Raw genomic sequence first — 26781 nt, 5'->3', positions numbered from 1 at the left:
CTCAAAGTTGCTTGAACAATTCAAATCTAGGGGACCTGAAATGTTTTTTATACATGCGGTTGTATCATAAATCTTAACATACAGCAGGTTGACTTATCTTATCTAATAATACAAATGTTGTGTTGCAGTCAGTGTTTCAACTATAAGACAAAGAAATTCTTCAATATCCTTCTTTCAGTGTCGTAAACAAATGTGTTATTCGGTGAAAGTGCAGGCGTTTTCTCATAATGTTCAAAGAGTTAAATAAGATGTTTGAATAATGTTTGGTTTTACACCTTTCCATTAGAGATGTAATGTTTGTTGGTTGATTGATTATCTTGACAATCAAACAGAACCAGTTTCTCGTGATCAAGTTCTTAATTAATTTGTAGGAGGGTAACATTGTCTTTCAATATTTAAGGATTTTTATTTAATATGATAAGTAACAAATTGATTACAGAAGTATTTTTTAAAAAGAGTTGGATAGTGGGTCGTAGTGGAATCCAATATGTGCGTTTTTTCCTACTTGGAACTCTTCAGCTAAATGTACGTGCATTCAAGAGTTGATGTTTATCATGAAAATCAAACCCAGTACCATTCGCTTCGAATGCCATAGCGTTATCAACTTAGCTCCTGAGTCCAGAAACCACTGCCTTGTGCAGTGGGGTGAAGTCCAATTCCCATATATTGGTTATTTGAATCTTCCCATTGCTGTTTAAGACCGTACTTGAGAAGCGCTTATGACCTAATGGAAATATCGAGGATATCGGAATAGGATTCATGTGTGTCAAACAGAGTCTGATCAATTTTAGTCCTAGAAAACAAATCAAATATTCAAATATTTAATATATATGGAGATTACATAAGTCTTTTCACTAAAGTTTTGCTTTTTGCATAACGTATGCTGCTAAAATAAACTTGAAAATAAATTTTTGAGAAACACCTCTTTCAACCAAGTGGTGGCATGTCTTTAGTTTGGAATTATTTGGCTTGTCTTGGTCAAAATAATATTTAGTGTACAGCCTTAAATGTTTTGAGAGATCCTAAAAGGACTATAATTTCCTCAAGACTGGAAATATGAGCTCTTTATGAGTACTAACTTGCATGAAATATATGTTAAAGACTCTTTACTGTTTGGCTCGAAATAATAATATCTCTATATATTATAAATGGATATTAGGAAAAACAAATAAAATAGGTTACTGTATATGTCCTAATTTCACTGATTTGGCAATTGCCCATGAACACGTCAATGCAGCTGGAATACCTACAAAATTAAACAAAACAAGTGAAATAAATTACTAAAACTGTAGTGAAATATACCAGATATTTTAGAGTAGAGAAGTTTAATTGAGACATCATTTCATTTTAATCAGACATATGAAACTACTTTTGACGTTTCATGACTGCTGATTACCGTGTAAATACACGGTTTAATCTTAATATTGTATCTATAAGTGTCAATATGCAGGAATCTTACAAACCAATAGAGGACAGGATCTTAATCACTCAACTATACAACCAAGAACACTATGATTTAGCTTATTGGATGTTGTCTGGGATTAGGTATAAGAGAAATGATTCAGTTTCATGTTAACAGTTATTCTGGCACAGTTATAATTTCCTTATTATGTGAAAGAGCTTTAGCATTATCTATCGTAATTGAAATTGATAACTCGAAAGCCTAAAGTTTTAAAACATCATGATATTTTAACTACAACACTGTTGAAAAACACATCAAATAACTTACCCCAACCAATGATACTATAACAAGTGAAACGAAACCTTCTAACAATAAATGTTAGGAATAAAATATTCATTAAATGTATTCCTTCAATAAGCATCCAACTATAAACTGCTATCATTCCAAAAGCCAAAACACATGTTAATATATTATTAACAACTTGTGAATGTAACTGGAAAAGAGAATATCAGAATGTAGTATATTTTTAGGTGAATGATTCATCGTGATAAATACTAAATAAAAAATCATAAAAGAGTACAATTTATTATTAGAATAAGATCTATCAACTTACCACCAACTAGATTTGTGATGAAATTCAGGAAGCACCTAAATAGTTTTCTCGTCTTAGTTTCGCGTCCCTCAAAATCCAACCAGGAATCGTGCGGTGAGAGCGTTAGCACCTAATCACAGAACTTGGATTAAATAGTTTACATTTTTGACTACAATCAATGTACAATAGTGCACAATATTATCCAAGAGCAATGGTGAGTAACAGTTTTACTTCTTACGTCGTCAAAATTCACACAACATTGGTGTTCTACTAGAACCATGAGATTCTTCTCCAAGACAGTAACCTGTATCTATATTATTGCCGTTAATACATTGAGAAACCTGTAGAAATCCTCTAGTTTGCAGGAAATTTTTCATCGCAGGTTGAAAACTCACTAACTGTGTACAACATTATTTATTATGCATACAGGATTAAAACAATGTGACTGGAAAAATTGTGTTAAGAGTAACAGGTAATATACACATGTTTCAATAATTAAAAACCGAGCATAAAGAATAAAATCTTCAAAATAGAAATAATCTATCATATTTCGAGGTTGCTCATCAGCTGCAAACGATCTAAAGTTGAAATTAGTTATATTCTTATAAATAAAATTTCATATATATTAAACAATTCGAATTAGTTTGAAACTACATTGATTACGGATAAGAAACCTGATTATGAGATACTGGATATTTAATGAGATAGATAAGATTAATGAGTGTTCATCTGTTGAAAACAGTCATACAAATGTGGTGTGTGCTACTTATATCAACATTAGTAGTATATAACGATAGTCAGGGATAGAATTTCTGTCAGAAGAAGGTTAAGAAGATAGAGAAGAAAAGAACGGAAACCGAAAGTAATTAGTATGGAAATGAAGGAACAGTGAAGTCTGAGACGATTGATTAACATTTGCAAAGGAACAGTCAAGTTTGAGACAATTGATTGATATTTTGAAAATGAAGTATTTACTGTATGATTCTGAGATCTCACTAAGAGATTCTGTATTTTGTGCTCAAATACACTTTATTGTCTCCATTCATGTTCTCGTTCACTACGCAGAAAGCATAATGATACCACAATAGATTTTAAGCGAAGTAAGTAAATAAATAAAATGAACTATTAAATAAAATAGATCTTTTCTTTCATTACGGTATAAAAAGTATTTAAACGCTCATCTTTCTACTTTTAGCTCAAAATCTTATGTTTGGTGTTATTGATATGTAACAATGCCTGCATGTTGGATATTTAAAAAGAACTATTCTTCATTTTATAAGGAAAACCCTCTTCATAGTTGGCAGATATCCCTGAAAGATCAATTCACATGTTAGTATTTTTATTTTCGCTATTAATCAAATTCAGAATAAATATTCAAGTGGAAAGTTATGACCTGAAATGTGAAACCGCCTCATTAACGAATTAATCTGATGTTTTACAACATAACATTCATGAATTGAATTTTAAAGTGTCAATCAATAAACTCTCGCCAAGTTGTTCAAATATAGAATTTTCATCAAGAGGTTTGAATATGATGGATTTGATCGTATATGAAATGGTTGGTGTACATTAGAGTAATAAAGTTGAAAACCGGCACACAATATTCTATTTCATACATTCACAAATATAAAATAAGAACTACTGACAAAACTCATCCTACTTGTTTGTTTGTTAGTTTATTAATGAATTGATTTTGATTAAACAATAATTATTTTTGAACATTTAAAGGGGGTTTCAATTTCTGTATAGGCAATGCTTCAATAAAAACCTTCTTTATAACAACATAATGAATGGTTGACATAAATAAATAAACAAATAAACAACTGAATATCATAAACAGATAAAAATACTTTTATATATATACATATGTCAATTAAAATATTATCCACTTAAAGAAATAAAGTGAGTTTATAACTAATATAATAAAATCTATTTATCATAATGATAATGGTATCCTTATTGATGATTTTGTTTATTTTTGTGATACACATAACTGTTTATTACTTTCTTTCTTCTTCTGAAAGAAAACAACATAATTTTATACATTGATAGTTTAACATTATGTAATTGTATGTCATTGACTAATGTATAGTTATTAATGTAAATATTTGAACCTTACAATCAACACTTTCATATCAGTTGATTAGATATAGTTTATAAATTATGATAAAATTAATTAGTTTATCACTACTCTCCCAATAATCAACGTTTGAAGATTGTAGATTAAAAAGATAGGTTCAAAAAAAACTTATCAAAAACAATAATTATAATGTCCATGTGAGATTTAGTTGGAAATCCGATGGGAACGTAATAATACTGCCCGACATACCGTATTCTCATTTGTGACTGGTTTCAAGAGGAATTTACTGGAGTTCTAGTGAGAATAAGTGACTAGTGGAGTTCAATCTAGTCTATTGTGAGATAGTAACTCACTGAAGACAATGGTGGATGTGTAGGTCAATTTCGTGGATCGGTTGAAGTTAGACATTAACATCGTTGGATGCCAGCCGGTTCAGTAGTCGAGAGGTTAAGCGTTCGCAAGCGCGAGACCGATAGGTCGGGGTCGTGGATGCGCACCACTGAGGAGTCCAAAAACAGGACGAAACAACCGTCCAGTTCTTCCAGGTTTTCCATGGTAGTCTAACATCGATTGACTCATGATCTCAATTATTAAATTATATAATTTCAACTTGATTAAATTATACCTAATTGTCGATATTTGTAATTAAACCTGTTTGCTATTAATACATTTCATTAGGTTCTTTATCCTACTACAAAGTTAATTGGAATATCTCTAAAGTGACATACTTTATAAATATGTTATACATTACCAGTAAAATTGATATTATTAAAATGATCATTTCAGATCAAGTAAATGCAGTAATACTGAAAAGATATCTTTCAATACAAGTGTATTTTTATTTTCTTAATATGATTGAAGTTTATTTTAGTGCCTTGTGATGTGATAGAATCCACAAATGTGCAGTTTATATTTACGTATAAATATTTTCCTAATTTATCAGTGTTCATAACTGAAATGTGAAATGGCTAGTAACAATGTAAAACTTAATTTTTTTCGGTTTCAATCAAAAGAAATTATAAAAAACTAATTACATATTAATTTGAAAAAGATGATTTTTACTTTAGTAACTTAATTTAATAAATCAGTTTAATAAATTGAAATGATGAAGTGATTGCTATGCTTTAAAAATTTTGGTTAACTGTCAAATGTTATTTATCTGTTCAAGTTTGAACAGTGAATAGTTGTTTTTAATTATTGTCAACTAGGAATCAACGCTGTATACAAGAAATCTCATTAGAACAAAGTCTAAGACATACAAGTTACTCATGAAATGTGATACATTTAAACTACTGTACAAAAATGTAATAGTTTATATTTTTATAAGTCACTTTATAATTCAAAAATTATCATTTAAACATTTTAATGAGAATTAATGATCAGTAGAATTCATCAATGTCTAAAATAATAATATGTCTCTACTTTTACAAACCACCTGTAGCAAACATTAACCACTACATACTTAACTGAACAAAGAAATCTCAATTACTAGAATGGTTACAATATCCATAGTTCTTGGGGTTCGCATTCCAAGTCAGTGAATACAAGTACTTAATAGTTGAAATCATGAGTCATTTGAAGGTAGACAACCATGGAAAACCTGGAAGCACTGGATGGCCGTTTCGTCCTATTGTGGGACTCCTCAGCAGTGTGCCTCCACAATCCCTCCTCGCGAGCTAGATTCGAACCTAGGACCTACCAGTCTCGAGCTAGAGCACTTACCCACTGGACCACTGAGCCGGCATCCAACGGTGTTAATGTCTAACCTGAGGAGCCCTATAATAGGACGAAACGGGCGTCCAGTGCTTCCAGGTTTTCCATGGTGGTCTAGCTTCAATTGATTCATGATTTCAACTATTAAAATACTGAAATCTCCACAAAACTCCTTCTGAATATAAGTTCATGATGAAAAATTATTTTTAAAGTTAATTAACCTTTATAAATCACAATATTGAATATTTAATTAGTGATAATATTATAATTATTTTTCTTAACTAGATAATATAACAATAAACATATTTTGTTCCAATCTATATTGATATATAAACCATATGGTACACAGTTATATATTAAATAGGATTATAAAGTTATTACCATAGACTTGTAAAATAAACTAATTTACTTTTATTCTGTTATGATGAATACAAACCAAGTTCACTTTCACATGATCTTATATGTTAATACAATCAAAATAAAGAAAAAAGTTGTTTAAAAGTTTTATTATGTATTTGGATAATGTAAGATAAAAAAAAATATTGAAGTAGTCAATAATTTTAGCTTTTAAAAAACAAAGAATAATCATGTAATTAACATTGAACTGATAATAGGTGATTTAAGGTAGTCAACACAAATATTTGCAATTAGATTTCATACCAAATTGACAATAGTCAACAAGGTGTATCAGTAATCTAAAAGGAAATGATGTTCCCTAATGAATCTGAACTGTAGTTACTCAGTTTTATAGTCCAAGAAGTTATTATTAAACAATTCGGGATACTGAGATAATTACAATAATTAATCACTAGGTAGAAATTATTCAGTTTATATGTGGCTAGGAAACCTTTCTTAATATAGATGCTACCTTGTAACTGATGAACTAGCTGATGGCCATCTTGTTCCAGTAAATCGCTTCATTAGTCTTGAAAGTGAAAAAGACTCGGCTCAAGTCCCAGTGTGAACATCAATACTTGGATGCACGTAAATGCAGTTGACAAGTCCTAATTTAAGACGAAATGTATCACCTTAATTCAACCACTAGTCACTATTCACTTTTAGGATGGGAAGTTTATGAACATTGTTCCACGTGAAATTTGTTTGCACCACAAACTAAGCTAAAAAATAATAAGCACTATACAGTTTTTTCTTTAATTTAAATGAGTGATCAATCCAAAAGACATTTCATGATCCAAATCTTCGTACAACCTACTATATATGCTATAGCAGCTCAGATACAATTGAGTTTGTTTACATATATTTGGCTAAGCCCTTTTGTTAACTTACTCTTAACGGACAGTCATTAGTACAACAACAACATATCTATACTATTGTACTTTTATTATATACGCCTGTGTATTGCTTACTGCCTATGCATGTATTCATTCCGCTAGCCTTACTATTAATTGCCTAATTGATTTGATGATTCATGCTTCTCCAGTTGTATATACATGTACATCTTAATCCTGTTCTCTGCTTGGCACTGCACTGTACTGTACTCGCTCATTCGACTCTTACGCTCACTCGCCTGCTTTATGGCACTACTTTTTCATGCTTGCTTAACGTGCCTGTAATTTTGGACATTTGTGTGTGGTCCAATGATAAACGCAACCAACCCTTCGTATTCACCTTCTGATTTATACACCGTTGGAACGTTGACGAGTAACAGTCATTAGGACGAACAATATACGAAGTTTAGGGATAATATCGAATATCGACCACCACAATACCGTCTTAAATACAACCATGTGAAAGATAGGTTAGCGTGACTGGCCAATTCAGTGAATAGTTACCAGTTCACCTACTTTTTTAAAGTTAGGTATTTAGGTCAATCGACCAAGCCGCGACTTCTCTGCATTTGGAGCACATGCAAACAGAACCGAGGTTCTCAGGAATTCACAAGGTCGATGCCCACCTTGACAGCCAGAGCAACAATTAATATAGAAACATGGGTTTCCATACAACGTGGGAGACTTGCAGAACAAGTCAAATAGCTACATCTTGATGGTGCTCGGAAATAATGAGACCCATTGTACTCAAGCTAGACAGAAAATATTAGATTTAGGAGTGACACTGTTGTACTCTGGTTATGAGGAAGGTAATTCCCCAAACACAAAAAAAATTCCACTGATGTTGTCCAAAGAAGTAAGAAAGCATTTACGGGATTGGAATTCCATGGATCCAGGATCATCAAAACATCCTTAAAAACAAAGGAGAGAATCTCAGTAAATGTCATCCAGTACTATGTGCCCACCAGCGAAAGACAGGAAGATGAAAAAGATCAGTTTTATTAGAGGCAAAAGTTAATCGTAGAGAAATGCCTGGGAAAGTACCTGGCCATCCTGATGGTGTAGTGGACACTAACCACAGAAAGCACCATCATGGTGAATGGATCTCTATAGAAACCCTGGACAGAGTGTTGTTGAACTGAATGAAATATTTAACGGACACTCAACTTCGAGATCAACAGGATGGATTCCGTTAGGATGGGTCATGTCCAGACCATCAAAAAACACCACGGATCATTGTTGACTAATCAATGATATGGGACTCGTCACTTTGCATCAAATTCCTTCACTATGAGAAAGGATTTGAATTTGTGAACTCAAGAACCCTATGAAACATTTTCGACAATACAATATTCCTGAGAAGATCGTTAACAACAAACGAGATTCATACGATGGACTACACTTCGAGGTCGTTCCTGTGGGACAGGTCACAGATACATTCCAAGTGGAGACCGGTGTCAGGCTGCTCAAACTTGCCCTTTCTCTTCCTTCTGGTGGTCAATTGAATTATGAAAACCAACACATCTCAGAGAGGTACAGAATACAATGGACAACTTGGATGGGGCTAGATGATTTGGACTTTGCAAATCCCCAACCTAGTTCTTCTAATCCATACACAGCAACAAATGCAGGTGAAAACAGTCAGTGTAACAGCAACGTCTGTAAATTTAGGCCTCAACATACACAAGGAAAAAGCAAATGTGAAGGCACGGGTTGACAAAGCGAAGTCTGTATTCCTACATTTGAAGAGCAATAAGAACTCAAAACAACTGTCAGACAACAACAAAGTCAGAATTTTCAACACAGCCGTCAAGACATTTATCTTTATTGTACAGAGCTGAAACTTGGAGAAATATGGAATGGTGGTCTGCTTAAACATCCAGGCTCCCTGTTCTTACAATTTATAAGTTTCAGCAACCTATCTAATTTTGTTTGTTTTAATGCATCGTTATGGCTATTAATCGCACAACCTATTCAGGTGCGTTTCTGAAAAGTGTACAACCTTTTGCTGCAAAGGTTACAAAATGCCTAATTAGAGATACGGTGATTAGTGGCAATATGCAGCAAAAAGAATGTACATTATTCAAATGTCGATTGACTAGACTGCTAACTTTTAACTGGCGATTACTCAGTATTTATCGTCAGGATCGATGAAGAAGTAAGGAACCGAAAGTTGCTAAAATACATTTTGCTGAGAATTCTATATTGTACCGACAATAAAATATTGAATAAAGCTAATACTAATAAAAATAAATAAATAGATAAAACAAGCATCATCAAAAAAATGTAGGAATTCATACACTATTTTCTACTAAAGGTACTCCAGATTCAGATCTCCCCTATATCAGCTGCATATTGACATTAAATTTTACTCCAGTGTAAAAGTATGTCGAATTCTATTTATAGTTTGGAACTATTACAGACTGCAGTTAATGAGAACAAAATGCAATTAAATGATTTCAGTTTATTTTACAGTTAAAATTGTTACCCTTAATATTTGCTTATTAATAAAACTGAACTTTGTGATCCAAGTAAACAAACACAATTACTTTGTAATCCAAAAATTATAAGCAAAATGTCATTAAACAAATGTTTATTGTTTTCAATCGACTGTTTAGAACACTTTATAAAAAAACTATACATAAGTTATTCAGAAACACAAGATCTTTCTCAGTCATTATCAACATTTTATGTAATATGTATTATATCCAATAATATTTGGAAACTTATCCATCATTTTCAGTGAAGATGAATAATGGCTTACAGTGGAATAAAGGATGCACTTTCAGTCCTGATTGGGACTCGTCAGCTGAATGTAAATGCATCCCAGAGTTGATATTCACTCCGGGACTCGAACCCAGTGCCGTTTGCTTCAAACACCATTGCGTTATCCACTTAGATACTGAGTCCTGATATTCACTTGCTTGTGCAATGGGGTGAAGTTTAAATTCACTTGGTATTGTTTACTTGATTCTTCCCATTGATGTTTAGGACTGCAATTGATCAGTCTTTTATGAGCATATGTGCATACTGTATGTATTGCTTCGATATTGCCTCAATTCACAAGCATTATAAATAAACAATACCAAGTGAATTTATCCATCATTTATTTTGTTTTTCTCTTTTTGAACTCTTAGAAAGAGAAATTTAACAGTAACAAAAATTTTTCTAAGGTTAGTGGATCATCAGATATAATAATGTTTATTATGAATATATTTTCCTTCTTTTAATACAATTGTCATCATATGTTCTTCAATTATTAACTCGCTCAATAAGGGACAAATCCATTAAGAACATACTGTGAGATGAAAGTAGAAAAAGTGTGAATGACAGTGTACCATTAACTGTGTGTGTGTGTGTATGTGTTTGAATAATGACATCATGTATGAATGGAATAATAATAATCTGATGAGATATATTTATAGAATATTAAAATGAGATTGGAAATATACATATTGTAGAGTTTATATTGACTTATAACTGAATAAATAGTTAATTAGAATAAAGGCAACAATAAATGAAGACAACTTAGTGAGATTTTGAATAGAATGAAAGAGAAACCACAAGGTCATAAGATGTATAATAACTGCAGAAATGTCCAAAAGGAAAAAAAAAATAAATTCAACATCTCCAAAAGCAATTAATTTTCCAATATTTTGTACCCATCTTTCTCTTCTTCTTATCTTTATATGTATATATCACTTTCCTTTTAGCACTAATGGAGACAATTCTTGATTTATTCAGTAGAGACGTTTTATTTTTGCATACTAGATAACATTTTGTTTTTATTTCCATTCAATATGAATAATAAGAAAAGGAAAAGTAGTATAATCATTATTGATTATTATTATTATTTGTTTCTTTCCTTTGATCAGTGTAAATAAACAACTAATCTAAATATAATATTGGTTTCAAAATATATCTATTATACTTTTTGAAAAGAGAGTTGTTTAACAATCATATAAGGGATAACAAAGATTCTAATGTCAAACTGTAAACATTACGTTGCAACAATTGAATGTTCACATATTAAAATGAACAGTAACTGTTTAAATCTGCTTTATCTTCACTTATTCAACTTGTGTTAACTTGTAAATAATAATTTATTCTTAGAAAAATCAATTTATGGTCTGTAGTGAAACTGCCAAGTATTTAATGATGGTCTAACAGCAATCATATCATAAATTTAATTAAAAAAATATGATGAAACATTGAAAATTTATTATCTTTAATCCATACAAGTATTGTAGTGAACAAGAACACGAGTGGAGACAATCGAATGTATTTAGCACCACATTACAAAATATCTCATTAAATTCTGATAACCATACAGTCAACAGTTAATTTGTAAAATAACAATCAATTGTCTCAATTTGACTGTTTCTTCTGAAAATATTCATCCATAGTCTCCTATTATAATTGTTCATGCATTTTCGTACCAATTACGTGCCGTTATCGTTCTCTCCTTATCGCTCTCCTACTGAATTACATTCAATGCCAGACCATCACCATATACTACTTATGTGGATATCAGTAACCCATACCACAGTATTATGAATATTATAACTGTTACTTATTATTATTAAATGAATCAACTATTCATTGTTGAATAAATTCAACAATGATCAAGTGAAATATTAGTAAGGATATTTTTTAAGATCATCAATATTAACTAAATATCAATAAATTACATATTAATATCATAACTAAGAATACAAGTTGATGGTTATATAACATTTACCATACAAAGTAGGCTGTATTGATATGGAGTAGAATAGTTTATCACGTATATATATATTTCATAGTCGTTATATGATTTCACTTAAACAGTAATAAACTAACTAAAAGGGTAGGTTAAATTTTACAAAAAAGAAAAGTAAATTAAAATTAGTAGGAAACCTTTACATATCTCTATGGAATTTCACAAAGAGTAATAACTTCTCTAAAACCTAACTTCATTCAATATTGTTTGTTTGAATCTTCCCATCGATGTGTTAGGACTGCAACTGGTCAGTCTCTAATTGGCATATGTGCATACTGTGCGTATTGCCTCGATATAGCCTTAATTCACAAGCATGGTAAGCAAAGATGGATAGTGGCTAGCAGTGGAATCCAGTTTGACGCGCGTTTCGTCTTATTTGGGACTCGTCAGCTGGATGTACCTGCATCTCAGGGTTGATGTTCACTCTGTGACTCGAACCCAGTACCCTCGCTTCAAACGCCATCGCGTTATCCACTCTGCCATTGAGTCCTGATAGCCACTTGCTTGTGCAATGGGGTGAAGTATAAATTCACTCAGTATTGTTTGTTTGAATCTTCCCATCGATGTGTTAGGACTGCAACTGGTCAGTCTCTAAAACTTGTTTCATTTTAATACTGTTATGAAAGATAAAACATGTAAAAGTTTTTGTTTTCAGAAATTCTGAATTATATTACTAAATATATTGAGTGATTATTTTAGTGGTACAATTAAATTATCCGTTTAGTATTATGAATGTTTATGAAATTAGGAAAGAAAATTAAAGATGATCTTCTATTGCATTGATATTAGTTAACTCAAATATCAGAAATTAGATTGAATTCGAAACCATTTTGTAAAGTTATGTTAACTTATCAAACACTCTATTAGTTTAAGATTAAATAATAACGATCCTATGAAGGTTGATATACAAATTGAAGAGGTACACGATTTAAAGAATATTCGATTTATACAATATATTTTTTTAAAATGTATATTTAACTTGAACTAATCCACGAAGTTGCGCCACCATCCACTATTGTCATCAGTGAGTTAATATCTCACAACAAACCCGGTTGGACTCCACTAGTCATGGCTTCTCAGTGTAACTCCAGAAAATACCTCTTGGAGACCATCACTAGTGAGTATATGATGAATATAATCTCTGATTATATTTAGCTTAGTTGAAGTCACTCAAACTTTCACATGCGATTGAAAAGAGAATATGAAGAACTTGAATATGTTTTCATATGAGTCACAAATTGACTTAATTAAAATGCATTGATTTTGTTCAACTGTACTGAAAAAAAATGACAGAAGGTGTATTCAATCAAATCTTACTACATTTCAGTTATCATGCGTCTAGATGATTTAAAGAACTGCTATATGAAGAACTGATATCATTTTTTTAACATGTTAAAATTAAATGAATTTCCTTTATATCCAAACTTACCAAGGTAGTTGTATTTATTAAAGCTAGACAAATCCATGAAGAAGCACGTAATAGTATGGCAATCATCAAATGAGTATGAATATTATTACGTACACATTTTAGTGACCTGTAGAATAGATAAAAGTAACCATCAAACATAACAGCAAATATTTTACATTCACGTAAATTCAATAATCCCATGTGAAATAATAATAAACATCAATAATTAGATAGTGGCTTATTTAGAGCACTAAAGTTACGAGAGGTTTAAATAAATTTTTTGATATACAGATAACCTTTTTGAGACTTTAATTATTTAGAGTTATTATGGTTCGTAATTCGAACTGAGTTCGAACCTCGTGAGGCGGGATCGTGGATGCGCGCTGCTGAGAGTCTCACAATAGAACGAAACGGCCGTCCAGTGCTTCCAGGTTTTCCATGGTGGTCTAGCTGCAATTGATTCATGATCTCAACTATTAAAATTACTATAATATCTACAAAACTCTTTCTGATATTAATCAACATATGTTCACTAGTGACTGGCTTCAAGAGGAATTTACTGGAGTTCTAGTGAGAAGCAGTGACTGGTGGAGTTCAACCAGGTCTGTAGTGAGATAGTAACTCACTGAACAAATTGGTGGATGTGTCCCTCAGTTTCGTGGATCGGTTGAAGTTAGACATTAGAATCGTTGGATGCCGGTTCAGTGGTCTAGTGGTTAAGCGCTAGCGCGTGAACCAGTAGGTCCTGGGTTCGAATCTAGCTCGCGAGGCGCGATCGTGGAGGCGCACTGCTGAGGAGTCCCACAATAGGACAAAACGGCTGTCCAGTGCTTCCAGGTTTTCCATGGTGGTCTAGCTTCAATTGACTCATGATCTCGACTATTAAACTGACTTCATTTAGACAGCCATTAAATACTAAAAACTACGGTTTGGCTATTTTATCGTCGTTCGAAATTCTACCACTAATCATCCGCTACATTATGTGAGATAGAAAACTAAGCTTCCAGTCTTCACGCTGATAGTTCCTTTACACCACGAATCAACTTCTTATATTCTACGTTTACAATACATTCATGATAATACGATCCATATATATTATTCAATGCTATTATTGGACACTTCTCTCATTTTCAACATGATCGAACTCAATCGATCGGTAGAACATGCAGAATTCAACTCAACACCAGCCACTAATGAGAACAAAGCAAGTTATTAATAGGTTCCCATTTAAAATACTATATAATACTTATCGTTTACATTTAATGTCTTAAGATTTTCTTCAAGCCATTATCGCCTTACCATTAGTAAACTGATTTTATCTCATTATAATAAAAGAATAACTTAACCTGAGCAATTAAATAAATTTTTAGCTCTCAATAACTGATTACTTTTATTCCAGTCACTTAGGGATACAAATAAATAGAACAAAAACTACTTATATGAGGATCATTTTTTCAATATTTTAGTAGAAGTTAATTAACGTCTAATGATATAAAGTATACTCTTTTATTATCTTTTATTAGAGGTTCAAGATTAAGTTGCCATGTTTAAAATATGATGCTGACTATTAGAATCTTCATGAGTACTTTATAAAGAAAGACCAAATATAGTAACTTATGAAATCGATAAGAAAGTGTTGTTTGTGTGACCATCAAGCATAAATAATGTCTTTTAAAACTAAAGGTATGTCAGTTATCTTCTTGTTCGAGTCCCGACCGTTGCTGCTACCTTGACGTGGTGGTCGGGCTTGCCTATCGTGATGAATCAATCGAGCTATACTGGCTGGAACAATCAGTCCTCAAGGTCCTACCATGCCAGGCAGGTCGGTTGAAGAGCGGTGAGACTAAAAGCAGCAATCTCAAGGTCCGAAGGCGAAGTCGTACTGCTGACTGTACAGAGGTGTGACAGCAGTAAGGTGTTTCCTTCAGACAACCAGCATGACAGCGATGCTGCCTTTCCACAAGGAGGGGTGGGGTTAGAAAATGTCGACCCTAAAAATGCACACCTCGGCTTATCCCACGGATATCCGTCTCCGGCGGTAAGGTCCTTTGAAGAACGGAACTAACATAAAAGTTACCCACAAAAAGGCCGTGTGTGACCGACCTCAAGCAGTTGCCCCTCGGGCACTGCGGTCACGCTCTCAGGTCATTAAGACCACTTCAAACCCAATTTCCTTTTCAGGCACCCCTAGAATAACCCTTCCACGGTGTGGGCGACCGGGCGACCCGTTGGCTAGTTCTCGTGGACTTGCAGGTGTAGGCATAGCACTAAGTACAAGGGCAGAACAGGCACTACTAGAATGGATCCCCGTTAACAGTCGCCTGTGTGCTGTCCGGCTAAATGGCTCCGTAAGAACTCGGAAGGATAGGGACACACGTCGTTACCTTTTCGTCGTTTCTGCCTACGCTCCCACTGACTGCAGCCATGATGAAGTGAAAGATGACTTTTACAGAAAGCTCTCTGAGCTTCTTCAGAAAGCTAAGCGCTCAGACATAGTAGTCGTAGCGGGTGACTTTAATGCCCAGGTAGGCAGCTTAAATCAAACAGAAAGACATTTAGGTGGGTGTTTTAGTATTCCGGCTCAACGAACCGATAATGGTGATCGTCTGTTGCAACTATGCTCAGACAATCGTTTATTTTTGGCAAGCACTAATTTTAAACATAAGGAGAGATATCGTCTAACATGGCGACCACCTGCACCAAGCCAACGATGGACTCAAATAGACCATATTGTCATCAGTCATCGTTGGAGAGGCTCAATAGAAGATTGTCGCTCGTATTGGAATACTTGTTTAGACTCTGATCACGCTTTAATACGAGCGCGCATTTGTCTGCGCCTCAATGGACGCAGGAAAACTACACTAAGAAGACCCATTAGGATTGAACTGGAGGACGAGAAAGCCAAATGCGAATTCCAGAAACAACTGAGTTCACATCTAGGCAGTTCTGTAAACGAGACTGACCCAGATGCTGCTTGGAAAGACACACGAACAGCTGTGGAAACAGCAGTAACATCTATTAGTTATTTAAACCATAGGGCTCCAAAAAACCAGTGGATTTCTTCTAAGTCTATTTCACTGATAGATTCGCGTAAACTCATCCCATCAGGCTCTGAACATCACGAAGAGCGTAAACAAATTAGATCTAGGTTAACTAAAAGTCTAAGGAACGATCATGAGCAGTGGTGGGCAACGAAAGCAAAAGAGATGGAAAAGGCAGCGGCTGTAGGCAACACCAGGCAACTATTCAGACTAATAAAAGAAACCGGAATTAAGAAGTCAAGTGTAAGTGAGACAATCTCGGAAAAAGACGGAACCCCTATCTGCTCTCAACCCAAACGTTTAGAACGATGGGCGGAACACTTTAAGGAGCAGTTTATCTGGCCTTCAGCTACTGCACAACTACCCACTATTCCCAGAAAACCTGAATGGAACATTGAAGTAGGCCCCCCGACCCTACTTGAAGTTCAAAAGGCTATAAGTAATCTGAAACGAGGAAGAGCAGCTGGTCCAGATGGATTGTCTCCAGAGGTCTTTAAATATGGCGGCCCAATTTTAGCGACTAGGTTGACTAATATTCTGGCTAAAATCTGGGAGACGGACGTAATCCCATCTGACTGGTCACAATCTCTGATTGTCCCAATACATAAGAAGGGGCCAAAATCATCCTGTGATAACCATAGAGGGATTAGTCTCACTAACATAGCATCTAAAATACTTGCCTCAATAATTATCGGGCACCTAACTAAGACTCGTGAACTGCAAACACGAGAAAATCAGGCTGGCTTCAGACCTGGTCGTGGCTGTATCGACCACATATTCACCATTCGTCAAGTTTTAGAGCACAGGCATGCTTATCGACGTCCGACAATGATAGTTTTTCTTGACTTGAAAGCAGCATTTGACTCTGTAGACTGAGAGGCTCTGTGGCAGTGTCTGTCATTAAAAGGTGTACCTGAGAAGTACATAAACCTTGTGAAGGCTCTTTACTCGAACACTACCAGTCGAGTGAGAGCTTATGGCGAACTGTCATATGATTTTACAACCTCAAGTGGTGTCCGTCAAGGCTGTCCACTATCTCCATTTTTGTTTAACTTCATTATAGACTTGTTGCTGGAAATTACACTCTCGTCGACTGAATTTTCAGGAATTGATCTTCTACCAGGAGGTTCACTTATCGACTTAGAATACGCAGATGACATAGTCCTGTTTAGTGAAGACGCTGGCAAAATGCAGAGTCTTCTGTTAGAAATGAGTAATAATGCCAGGATGTTTGGGATGCGTTTCTCCCCATCCAAATGTAAATTATTACTCCAGGACTGGCCTGCGTCAACACCTGAACTAAGGATAGGGAGCGAAATAGTCTAACGCGTCGACAACTTCACTTATCTTGGAAGTCTGATCAGCCCTTATGAGTTGGTGTCTGACGAAATCTTAGCACGGATTCAAAAAGCTCGTTTAGCTTTTGCCAACTTACGTCACCTATGGCGAAGACGAGATATCCGTCTATCAATTAAGGGACGAGTATACTGCGCAGCAGTTCGCTCTATTCTACTTTACGGCTGCGGAACATGGCCATTAAGAGTAGAAGATACTCGTAGGTTACTAGTATTTGACCACAAATGCCTTAGAAATATTGCTCACATCTGCTGCGATAACCGGGTAAGTAATAGTAAGGTTAGACACAGGGTATTAGGAAATGATGGTAAATCAGTTGATGAGGTCATGAATCTTCATCGACTGAGATGGTTGGACCACGTGTTACGTATGCCTGAACACCGATTACCACAACGCGCTATGCTGACTAGTGTAGGGGATGGTTGGAAGAGAGTTAGGGGCGGCCAAACCAAAACATGGCATCAGTGCTTGAAGTCACAAACTTCTAGTCTGAGCCATGTTGGCAGATGCAGACTACCTGGTTGGGGTCCGCGTGACTATCGTAACCAATGGTTGGAGACTCTGGGTGACATGGCCTAGAACTGATCACAATGGCGTAGGTGTATACACTCTTTATCTTCCCTTAAACCTTGAGATTAAAATTGCTTCATAACATTTTTTCCTTCCTATACTATGTCTTTATATACAACCTATCTTTTATATATTACCACCACTAAATTAACTATTTCTATGAATCTGGTGTTCATCTTGTCGTGCTAACGAGGTATGGCAACTTGGACCCGATGCATCTGTGTGCCTGGTCCTACGTTGTAGCTGAGCGACTGACTGTTCGAGTAAACCTTTTGTTGAGAATGATAAACAGTAAAGTTTGTTTCTTTGTTCGGTTGTTCAAATGTTAGTCACATTGAAACTATGGAAGTGTTAACAAACCAAATAATGATCCAGCCCATAGTTTAAAGATATGTGGAAGGATTTAAAGATTTGCTAATCCGTTTACCAGAACTAACCAGATGATAGCTACACAAAGCAAAAGCTTTTAGACGGAAAATGACCAGCATTTATTTGGCGATACAGTAAATAATTATACTTGGATTAAAGAATTCAAAATTAAAAGACAACAAGAAAACTAATTTTACTATAATTACATTCTTAAAAATCGAAAACTCAATCCATCTGAATGGTTGATAGCTTACAAAAAATTAAATGGTATCATTTTCATTATGAATATGACTTAATTTCATGTGGGGAGCACAGATACACTAGAAATGTATTTTGATGCCAGTCAACTGCTATCAGTTAACTAAACTGGTTTATTTTTTATTGAGATCATACACCGATTGATGTTAATCCACCATTAAAAACCTGGAAGCACTGGACGGCTGGGACTCCCGAACAGTTCACACCCACGTTCCCGCGAGTGGGATAAACTAATGATGTCAGTTGACTAAACTAATTTAATTTATTTTGTATAATTGGTTCTACTTGAAATGAAACTCCTTTATAATAAAATGCTATGATGTTCTCAGTTTGCTCCTGATTATTACGATTCTAATTTTATCATTTATATGAGATTTTACTTGTTCGTTGCAGACAAAATGTTAGATAATTGATTGATTCAGATAGTTTCAGAAACAATGGTGAGGGATAAACGCATTATATATTTAGATTTACTTTTAAAGATAGCTAAGTATGTCCATACAATAGCTTGGATATTCAAATGAAGCTCATGAAATAGTTTTGGTGGATTCTTAAAAGAAATAGTTGTTTTGTCGTTTTTTGTCCTGAAGCACTGATTTGTGCGACATACATTTAATCAGAAGTCATAAAATCTTGGTTTTATAAACTTTAAAGTGTACCTTCAAATTTCCTGCTGATTGTGTTAACACAGTGGTTCTAGCACCGTTTCCGATTTTCTAAACATTCCACAATATTCTCCGAATTCAGACTATCTAGATAAACTATGTTTGGACGTTTCATGACTTTTTAATCGTCCAAGTACAGTCCGTCGTCTTATAAAAATTTTGAGATTTGTGAAAAAAGTGCTCAAAGTGCTAAGATCTTATGAGTTTAGATGCTAATTTAATATGATGATCAAATCACAGGCTAGGAATTCGTAGATAATAATTGCTCTACGTGAAGACGAATAATGATATATCAAGTATTTTGTTATTATTATGGCTTCTTTCTAAAAAGTCTAAATCACTTAAAAGGATTTGTTTTTCATTAATGTTTTATTTTCATAACAAAATAATTACTTATACTTTAGTTTAAAACTGAAGTTCATCCACCAGATCTATTTCTTAATATATCAAATTGAATTGTAAACAGTATTTTTTTTCAACTCTGAAAATAAACATAATGTTACTTACCGAAAATATTGAAATATGAAAATTCCACTAATAACACTTATCATAGATATAATATAACCGATTAGAAAGCATAAAAAGATGAAGAATTCATCACTTAACTAAAAAAAAAAAGAAAAGAAATCAAAATTAAAGGAAACAAAATTAGGTTTTAAGTTATTTATAAGCATAATTATCACTTAAACAAACTTGTTCAAGCATAAATATCACAGGGTAAAGTACTGATTATTATTTAGAAATCGCTTATGTACATACATATTCTGTAATGATTTAAAAAAGGTATGAAATGTATAACGTCATAGTAACGGAAAGAAAACGCTAAAGATCCTTCAACAGAATTTGAATGGGCAATTTGTATTTTAACCTCTATTCAAATCTCTTGTTAACAATATTTTATATTATTCCGTCTTCTTTGTAGGGGCTTTTGTTATGTGAACCTGGCTAAAGATGTATTTTTTATTACTTAATTTACTGTTGCATTTTGCAGGACTATTGACAACAAAGTCATGTTTGACTAAACTCAAGGTTCAGTGTATGACTGTTAACCTTTGACTGTCTGCTTAGAAAGGTTGTCGGAATCTTTGCAAATGAACATCTGATCCCTTATTGTTGAGAATATTTTTATCCACTCTTAGGTATCAAACTAATTTTTGCTAACTATTCTTTTCGTTGGTATCAATACCAAGGTTTGACTTAATAGTCTAAACATTTGTTAATTAGATTTCGCTTATTAATTTACTCTAAAGAAATGGCTTACATAAGTCATGAAACTTGAGAAATACAATTTTTGTCATTGGGGTATAACAAAAATACATTTATTTTATTCCTTTTGTTGTTTAGTGCGTTAGTTTGTGCTCAAGAAACCGTTGATTCTATAGCAAAGGATGTATCGTTTAAGGTATTTTATAATTTTGCTACATTTTATTCTCCATATTTTGATATACTTGAATAAGATATTTTTATCATAATTATTCCTTATTTATCTACATTAGTTATTTAGTACACTAATATTCATGGGTATAGTCGGAGAATTTCATCGTTTTTCTCTGTTACCATGTACATAGTTTGCGTAAATTATGATTATTTTTTTATTATTAGCTAATTATATTCTATGCGTTTCGTGTTTTCATTTGTTCTTCACAAATGTTATATTGTACATTATTAGTGTTTAAAAAAAAGAAATCATTTAATGATTAGAACATTTGTACAATCTGGTTGAATGAACAACCATTTTTAGTTAAAGAAATTCAACTTAGAAACGTATTCATTTATGGTATCCAATTATGTTGAGTTTAATAATATGATCAGTAATAGTAATTTATTGATAAATGTCTTTTTAGTTCGATATTAACTAAACATCTATATTATAATATCATTTGATTTAATCGAATGTAATTGTATCCCAGTAGATAAAGTGATCCAATTTTCCCTTTTAAATTCGTTCAATGCATTCAATTGTCTTTACAGTAAATCAAGAACAGTCAAAGAGTTCTTTCCAATTACTTATGAAATAGCTAGCAAAATGGTGAGAGTTCCCACACTAGATAGCAATAATTGTTTGATGCTCCAGGTTTTTGTCGGTTTTTTAAGTAAACCAGACCGTGATATGGAACTTCATACTATAAACTAAACCCAGGGTTTTGATAGTGGCTAACGGAGGAATTTAGGTCTCGGGTTTTGTTCTATTTGGGAGTCGTCATGTGGATTTTCCGTTCATAGCTAAGTTGACAACGCATCTGGGTATTTGAAACGAAAGGTAATGTAGTGGACGCTACTAACAAGGATCTTTGTAAGCAGTGTGTAGTGGAACGTGAAACCTAAGTTGTAACAGTTTTCAAACAGAGTGACAAGTTTCAGTGTACCGAAAGCGTGGCGTCAGCAGAATAATCGAAGGCCAGTCGAGAAGACATTTCAGACTGCAGAACACACTGAAATATGCAAATGGAGGATCGGGAGCTACGTTTCTGTATTGTCAGTACTTTGTAACTTCTCGCGTTAATTGCAATTATCTTGCTTAACGGTAGTATTTACAAGTCTCGATATGAACATCAATACAGGTGCAGGTTAATTCGGACGATGAGTCCTGAGTAGGAAGAAACGCTCGTAATGCTTTCTAATCATTTATCGAGATGAAATGTAGCTGCTAATGAATGAATGATGAATATGATTTCCTAAATTTTTGAGATTTAATAACTTGGTTAAATTTCAAAGTTATTGTCAGTTCATTCAATCTAACCGTTTATTCAAAATGTAACTGTTAATCAGCGTAGAAATGAAAAAGTAATTCATAATTTAGAGGTAAAATATATTTACATCTATCCGTCTAATCTTTGCACTTGTGTTGATTGCATACAAGAAGACTCTGAATAGAAAAATTAATTTGGGGTCTAGACCATATTAAGTAGCAGTTACTAGTCTATGAAATAGAATATTTTTTTATTAAACGTCGATTAACCATGTCGATTCTCAGGTTAAAAACTTACTAGTTTAGTGTGACATCAATTTGTTCAAAGCAAAACAATATGAATATTTAAACAGTCAAAATCAAAAATCAATCCATTATCATTTGAGCAAATGTACACAACTAGTCTAACTATTACACTTATGCCTACTAAGTTGGTATGAAACTGTGAGACCATACTTTTAGCTGAGTGTGTTACTTTCCTATGGTAGTCAGTATGATAATCGCTCGACATAATATTTCGTCCAGTAAAAGACTATTATTTTTATTATTTATTTAAACACATAAATATTGGTACAAGGAAGCACCAGATACATATGCGCCTCACAAATCATATTCGATTTGCTTGAGACCTGTGATACTTCCCAGGTGCCCAAACTGAAGCAGGTGGTTTTCTTAAGGGCCCACACCCGGAGCCTTTGGCCGAAAGATCTGATCCACAAGGCAGTGGAGCATCGTGAGGAGATGCAGTCCCATGGTAGCCGGTAATCAACGATTGATTCGTACGCCATTTGTTCCCTCAGGATCGTGGAGCCCATGTGCACCATTGGTTTGGAATCAGGGTTTTCCAACTCCCCTAGGTGGACTCGCCTTGTCCACCAACCCGGTTAAAGCGCCGGACATTCGCTTTTCGTCCTCTCAATTTCGTGAAGAACCCCCCTGCCACGAGAAGGCAGTGAGTAGGACTTCCCTGGCAGAGTCTATATATTCGCTGGCCATGTGAGAGCATTTGGATAGGGAGAGCGGAGTCTCCCCACTATCGGCCGTACCAGGGCTTTTGGGGGCTACTTTAATATAGCGTTTATTCCGTATGGTATTCCCCATATGAATTTAGCATGAATTTCGTTCACTATGATTTAAAGGACAGGTTTTTGTAGTAAATCTGTGTGCTTCACCTATATGTCATAATTTTTAAGTAAACACGAAGTGTAAGCATAATCATCATAGAAAAGATGAGTCTGCTATCGGAGGATCAACAGAACCTACATTTGTCAACAGCTTTTTGTTTTTCCTGTTGTAACAATCAAACTCCTAGCGGTTTCCTGTTGCAGGTATTCTGTAACCTCATTGGTACTGCAAAGTACAGATTAAACAATAGTGACCAATTTATAGGTACTACTCCGATTCGATCTACTTTTGATTTTTCATTAGCTGAACATGTCTTATTTCTACGATGATGTAACTACGGCGACTAAAAACGTGAGAGATTGCATCATCGATGTCATTTTTTTCAATAGAAATGCTGACAAACGAAGTGAAAGATTTTCCAGCACTTCAGAACAATTTACTCAGTAGCTGAGTGGATAATTTGGTGGCGTTTGAAGCGAACGGTACTGGGTCCGAGTCCCAGCGTGAACATCAGCTCTGAGATGCAGGTACATCCAGCTGACGAGTCCCAAACAGGACGAAACGCGCGTCAAACTGGATTCCACTGCTAGCCACTATTCATATTTGCTTATAATGCTTGTGAATTAAGGCAGTATTGAGGCAATACACATAGTGTGCACATATGCCAATAAGAGACTGATTAATTGCAGTCCTAAACATCAATGGGCAGATTCAAGCAAGCAATACCCAATGAATTTAATACTTCGACTCAGTTAACTGGCTTAAAAAATAAATAGATGTGCATTCACAAGCGTACTTAATGTTGTGGAACAGATTGTATAGATCACAGAAAACAAGGTTTCTCGAAGCGCATCACTGAGCATTATCTTACAGCTTAGTAAAGTCAGGCAATAGCTCAATTCTTAATCATATTGTAAACAGAGGTTTACTTATTGCAGCCTGGTCTCTGTACATAATAGTGGTGTGATCAATCTGTGATCTTACCGTAGACTTTCATCTTCGATAATCTATTGTTACCATTCCTTCACTATTTCTTCATGAATAGTAATCAGCTAAGGTTAAGAAATTCGATCATTATGATACTCATAGTTACCAAATGAACAATTATCTCTCTTCGAAAAATATTCTAATTATGTCTTCATTAGTCGTTAGATCGTTACGTAACTTCCATTTTAGAATTGATGGAACCAAACAATTTATTAATAGGTTCTCAATATTCTTTAAAAAAATGTCAATGAAAGACAATTTTCGTAAAATGAAATTCATTTGATATATGAAAGGACATTTCGAAAGAATTGTTATAAGCATTAGGTACATTATAGCAACGCATCTTCAGTTACTAGTACATAGTAGATTACAATTGCGCTATTATTCTTTGAGTTGTTTCTGTCTTAATGTTGATAGACTCGGTAAAGGGTTCACGATGTATTTTGTAAGTGATTACTTATGTGATTCGACTGAATCGTAGACTAGTATTCATGTTATGTTTGGATATGATTGTATTTATTTGAGTACGTCACATAACTCTAAATAAAATAAGATGACGTCCTTATTTATTTCAATCAATTACGATTATTCATTGATGTAGCAACTTCAAGAATGAGCGGTTGACAGCTCAACCTATACGAATATTCTTTATTGACCAAAAGCAGTCATTACTGCTGACATCAATTAATAATTTTTTATATTGAGATCACAAATCAATACAAAAAGGGCTGAGCATTCATTTTGTTCCAATGTTGGACATTTTATACGAGGACGAAACAGATATTCAGTACCTTCTGATTTTTAATGAATTTTTAACTGGAATTGATTTTATTAGAATCATGAACTGATATAAGTTAGACCACCATTGAAAACCTGGAAGCACCAGAAGGCCGTTGAATCCCGACTCAGTGGTCTAGAGGTTAAAAGTTTTCTCGTGAGACTAAAGGTCATAGGTTGAATTTCTTTATATCTGTTCGTGGATGAGCACTGCCGAGGAGTCCTATATTATCAAGAAACTGTCATCCAGTGATCCCAAGGTTTCTATAATGATCTACCTTAGATTGACTCATAATTTCAATGAAATTCAACTGAATCCACAACCCGTTAGTAACAATCAAATCGGTCTATCGTCATCTCAATAATATTCTACAATCTTTATAAACTTTCTACTGAGAACAATCATTTATTTATTCCACATATGTTATAGTGAATTGAATTTTTCTACCATAATGTTCAATCCTAAGGTATTGTGCAAAAATAGATAATATTTTAAGTATATTTCTCAAAATAATTTCAAATTTATAATTAAATTTATTCTTGTTATTATTAGTGTCAACTGAAAAAAGAAATTTACTCTAATTATTATTATTTTTTCTTTCTTTCTTTACACTGAATAGTTTTCTTTCTTTCTTTCATCAAACTGATTATCAGATTGTTTTCTTTTCTTTTTTTTTTCTTTTTTCTTTTTGAAAAGTGAAAGTGTTTTTGTTTTTTAAATTTTAGTCATCCAATGAGTTCCTTTTTATTTGGGTTTCATTTATTCAATCATTAGAAGTAATTATTAAGTAAAAAAATTATTCTTTATTACATTTACATTGATTAAAAGAAATGAATTGAGAAAATATCATAATGATCCAGTATTATATGAATATTTCAAAAAGTTGTAGTGTAGTTAAGTTTTGATTCAGTTTACGAAACAGCTAATTTTAATGTATATTAGTAAAGATTTACAACTCACTAATCTTTTCTGGTATATAAACCTGCTGAGTGAATTACCCTGACAATAGCATTTAGTCACAATACGTTGTAATGTTAGATTATGGCCAGTAGTACAATTCAGAATGTCTGTTTCATCCTATTGAAGACCCAACTTCAACTGGATTTATCTTCACCCCGGTTTTGATCTGCAGTCTGAGGTTCAAATTTGTAGCATATCATTTTAAAACGTCAAGACATTATTTATTCAGTTTCAAATAAATTGAACATTGGGTAAAAAGTTAATAATAAATATATCTTTCGTTATATCCCAATGAGTAGAAAAACTGTATTTCTGACTTTTAATGACCTAATGTCAGCCACTCTTCAGAAAGATCCAACTTTCGTAGAGCGAAAAGCCAAATACTACGTAGGAACATTAACTGTTAAGCCTAAATAAAGTACTCATAAATCATGATTCGTTATAGGTAGAAGGACTAAACCAGATGGGGATATCTGGCCAATAACTTTATTGTATTGATTAATTCACTTCCTTCTCTCAATCACACTTAGAACGCATTTTCGAGACGTTGAGGAATGTGATCACTTTTGCTCGGCATATCCATTTTTAAATTTAATAAATAATAGGGTAATAAACATTTAACAATAATGAATAGCTAACAATCAATAATAACTTGTGTATACGTTTATCAAGAATTATTCTTACTGGATAAATAATGGTACACGCTGAATAATCAGCGAATTCAGCCCAACTTCCAT

The 26781-nt window shown here is 33.7% G+C and overlaps 1 protein-coding gene across 1 annotated transcript; it reads right to left on the bottom strand.

The window, feature by feature from the left end:
- Nucleotides 1-854: 854 nt before the first annotated feature.
- On the bottom strand, nt 855-26781 carry Smp_144640 (hypothetical protein; the record flags this gene model as incomplete). The annotated part of the gene is made up of 3 exons (XM_018791024.1): nt 855-1022; nt 13268-13373; nt 26729-26781. The coding sequence occupies 3 exons, from the start codon at nt 26779-26781 to the stop codon at nt 855-857; spliced, it is 327 nt and encodes a 108-aa protein (XP_018645734.1).

Source organism: Schistosoma mansoni, assembly GCF_000237925.1.
Source record: "Schistosoma mansoni, WGS project CABG00000000 data, chromosome 7 unplaced supercontig 0100, strain Puerto Rico, whole genome shotgun sequence".
NCBI lineage: Eukaryota > Metazoa > Platyhelminthes > Trematoda > Strigeidida > Schistosomatidae > Schistosoma > Schistosoma mansoni.
The sequence above is the reverse complement of the archived record's forward strand: the minus strand, read 5'-3'. Positions and strand labels throughout refer to the sequence as shown.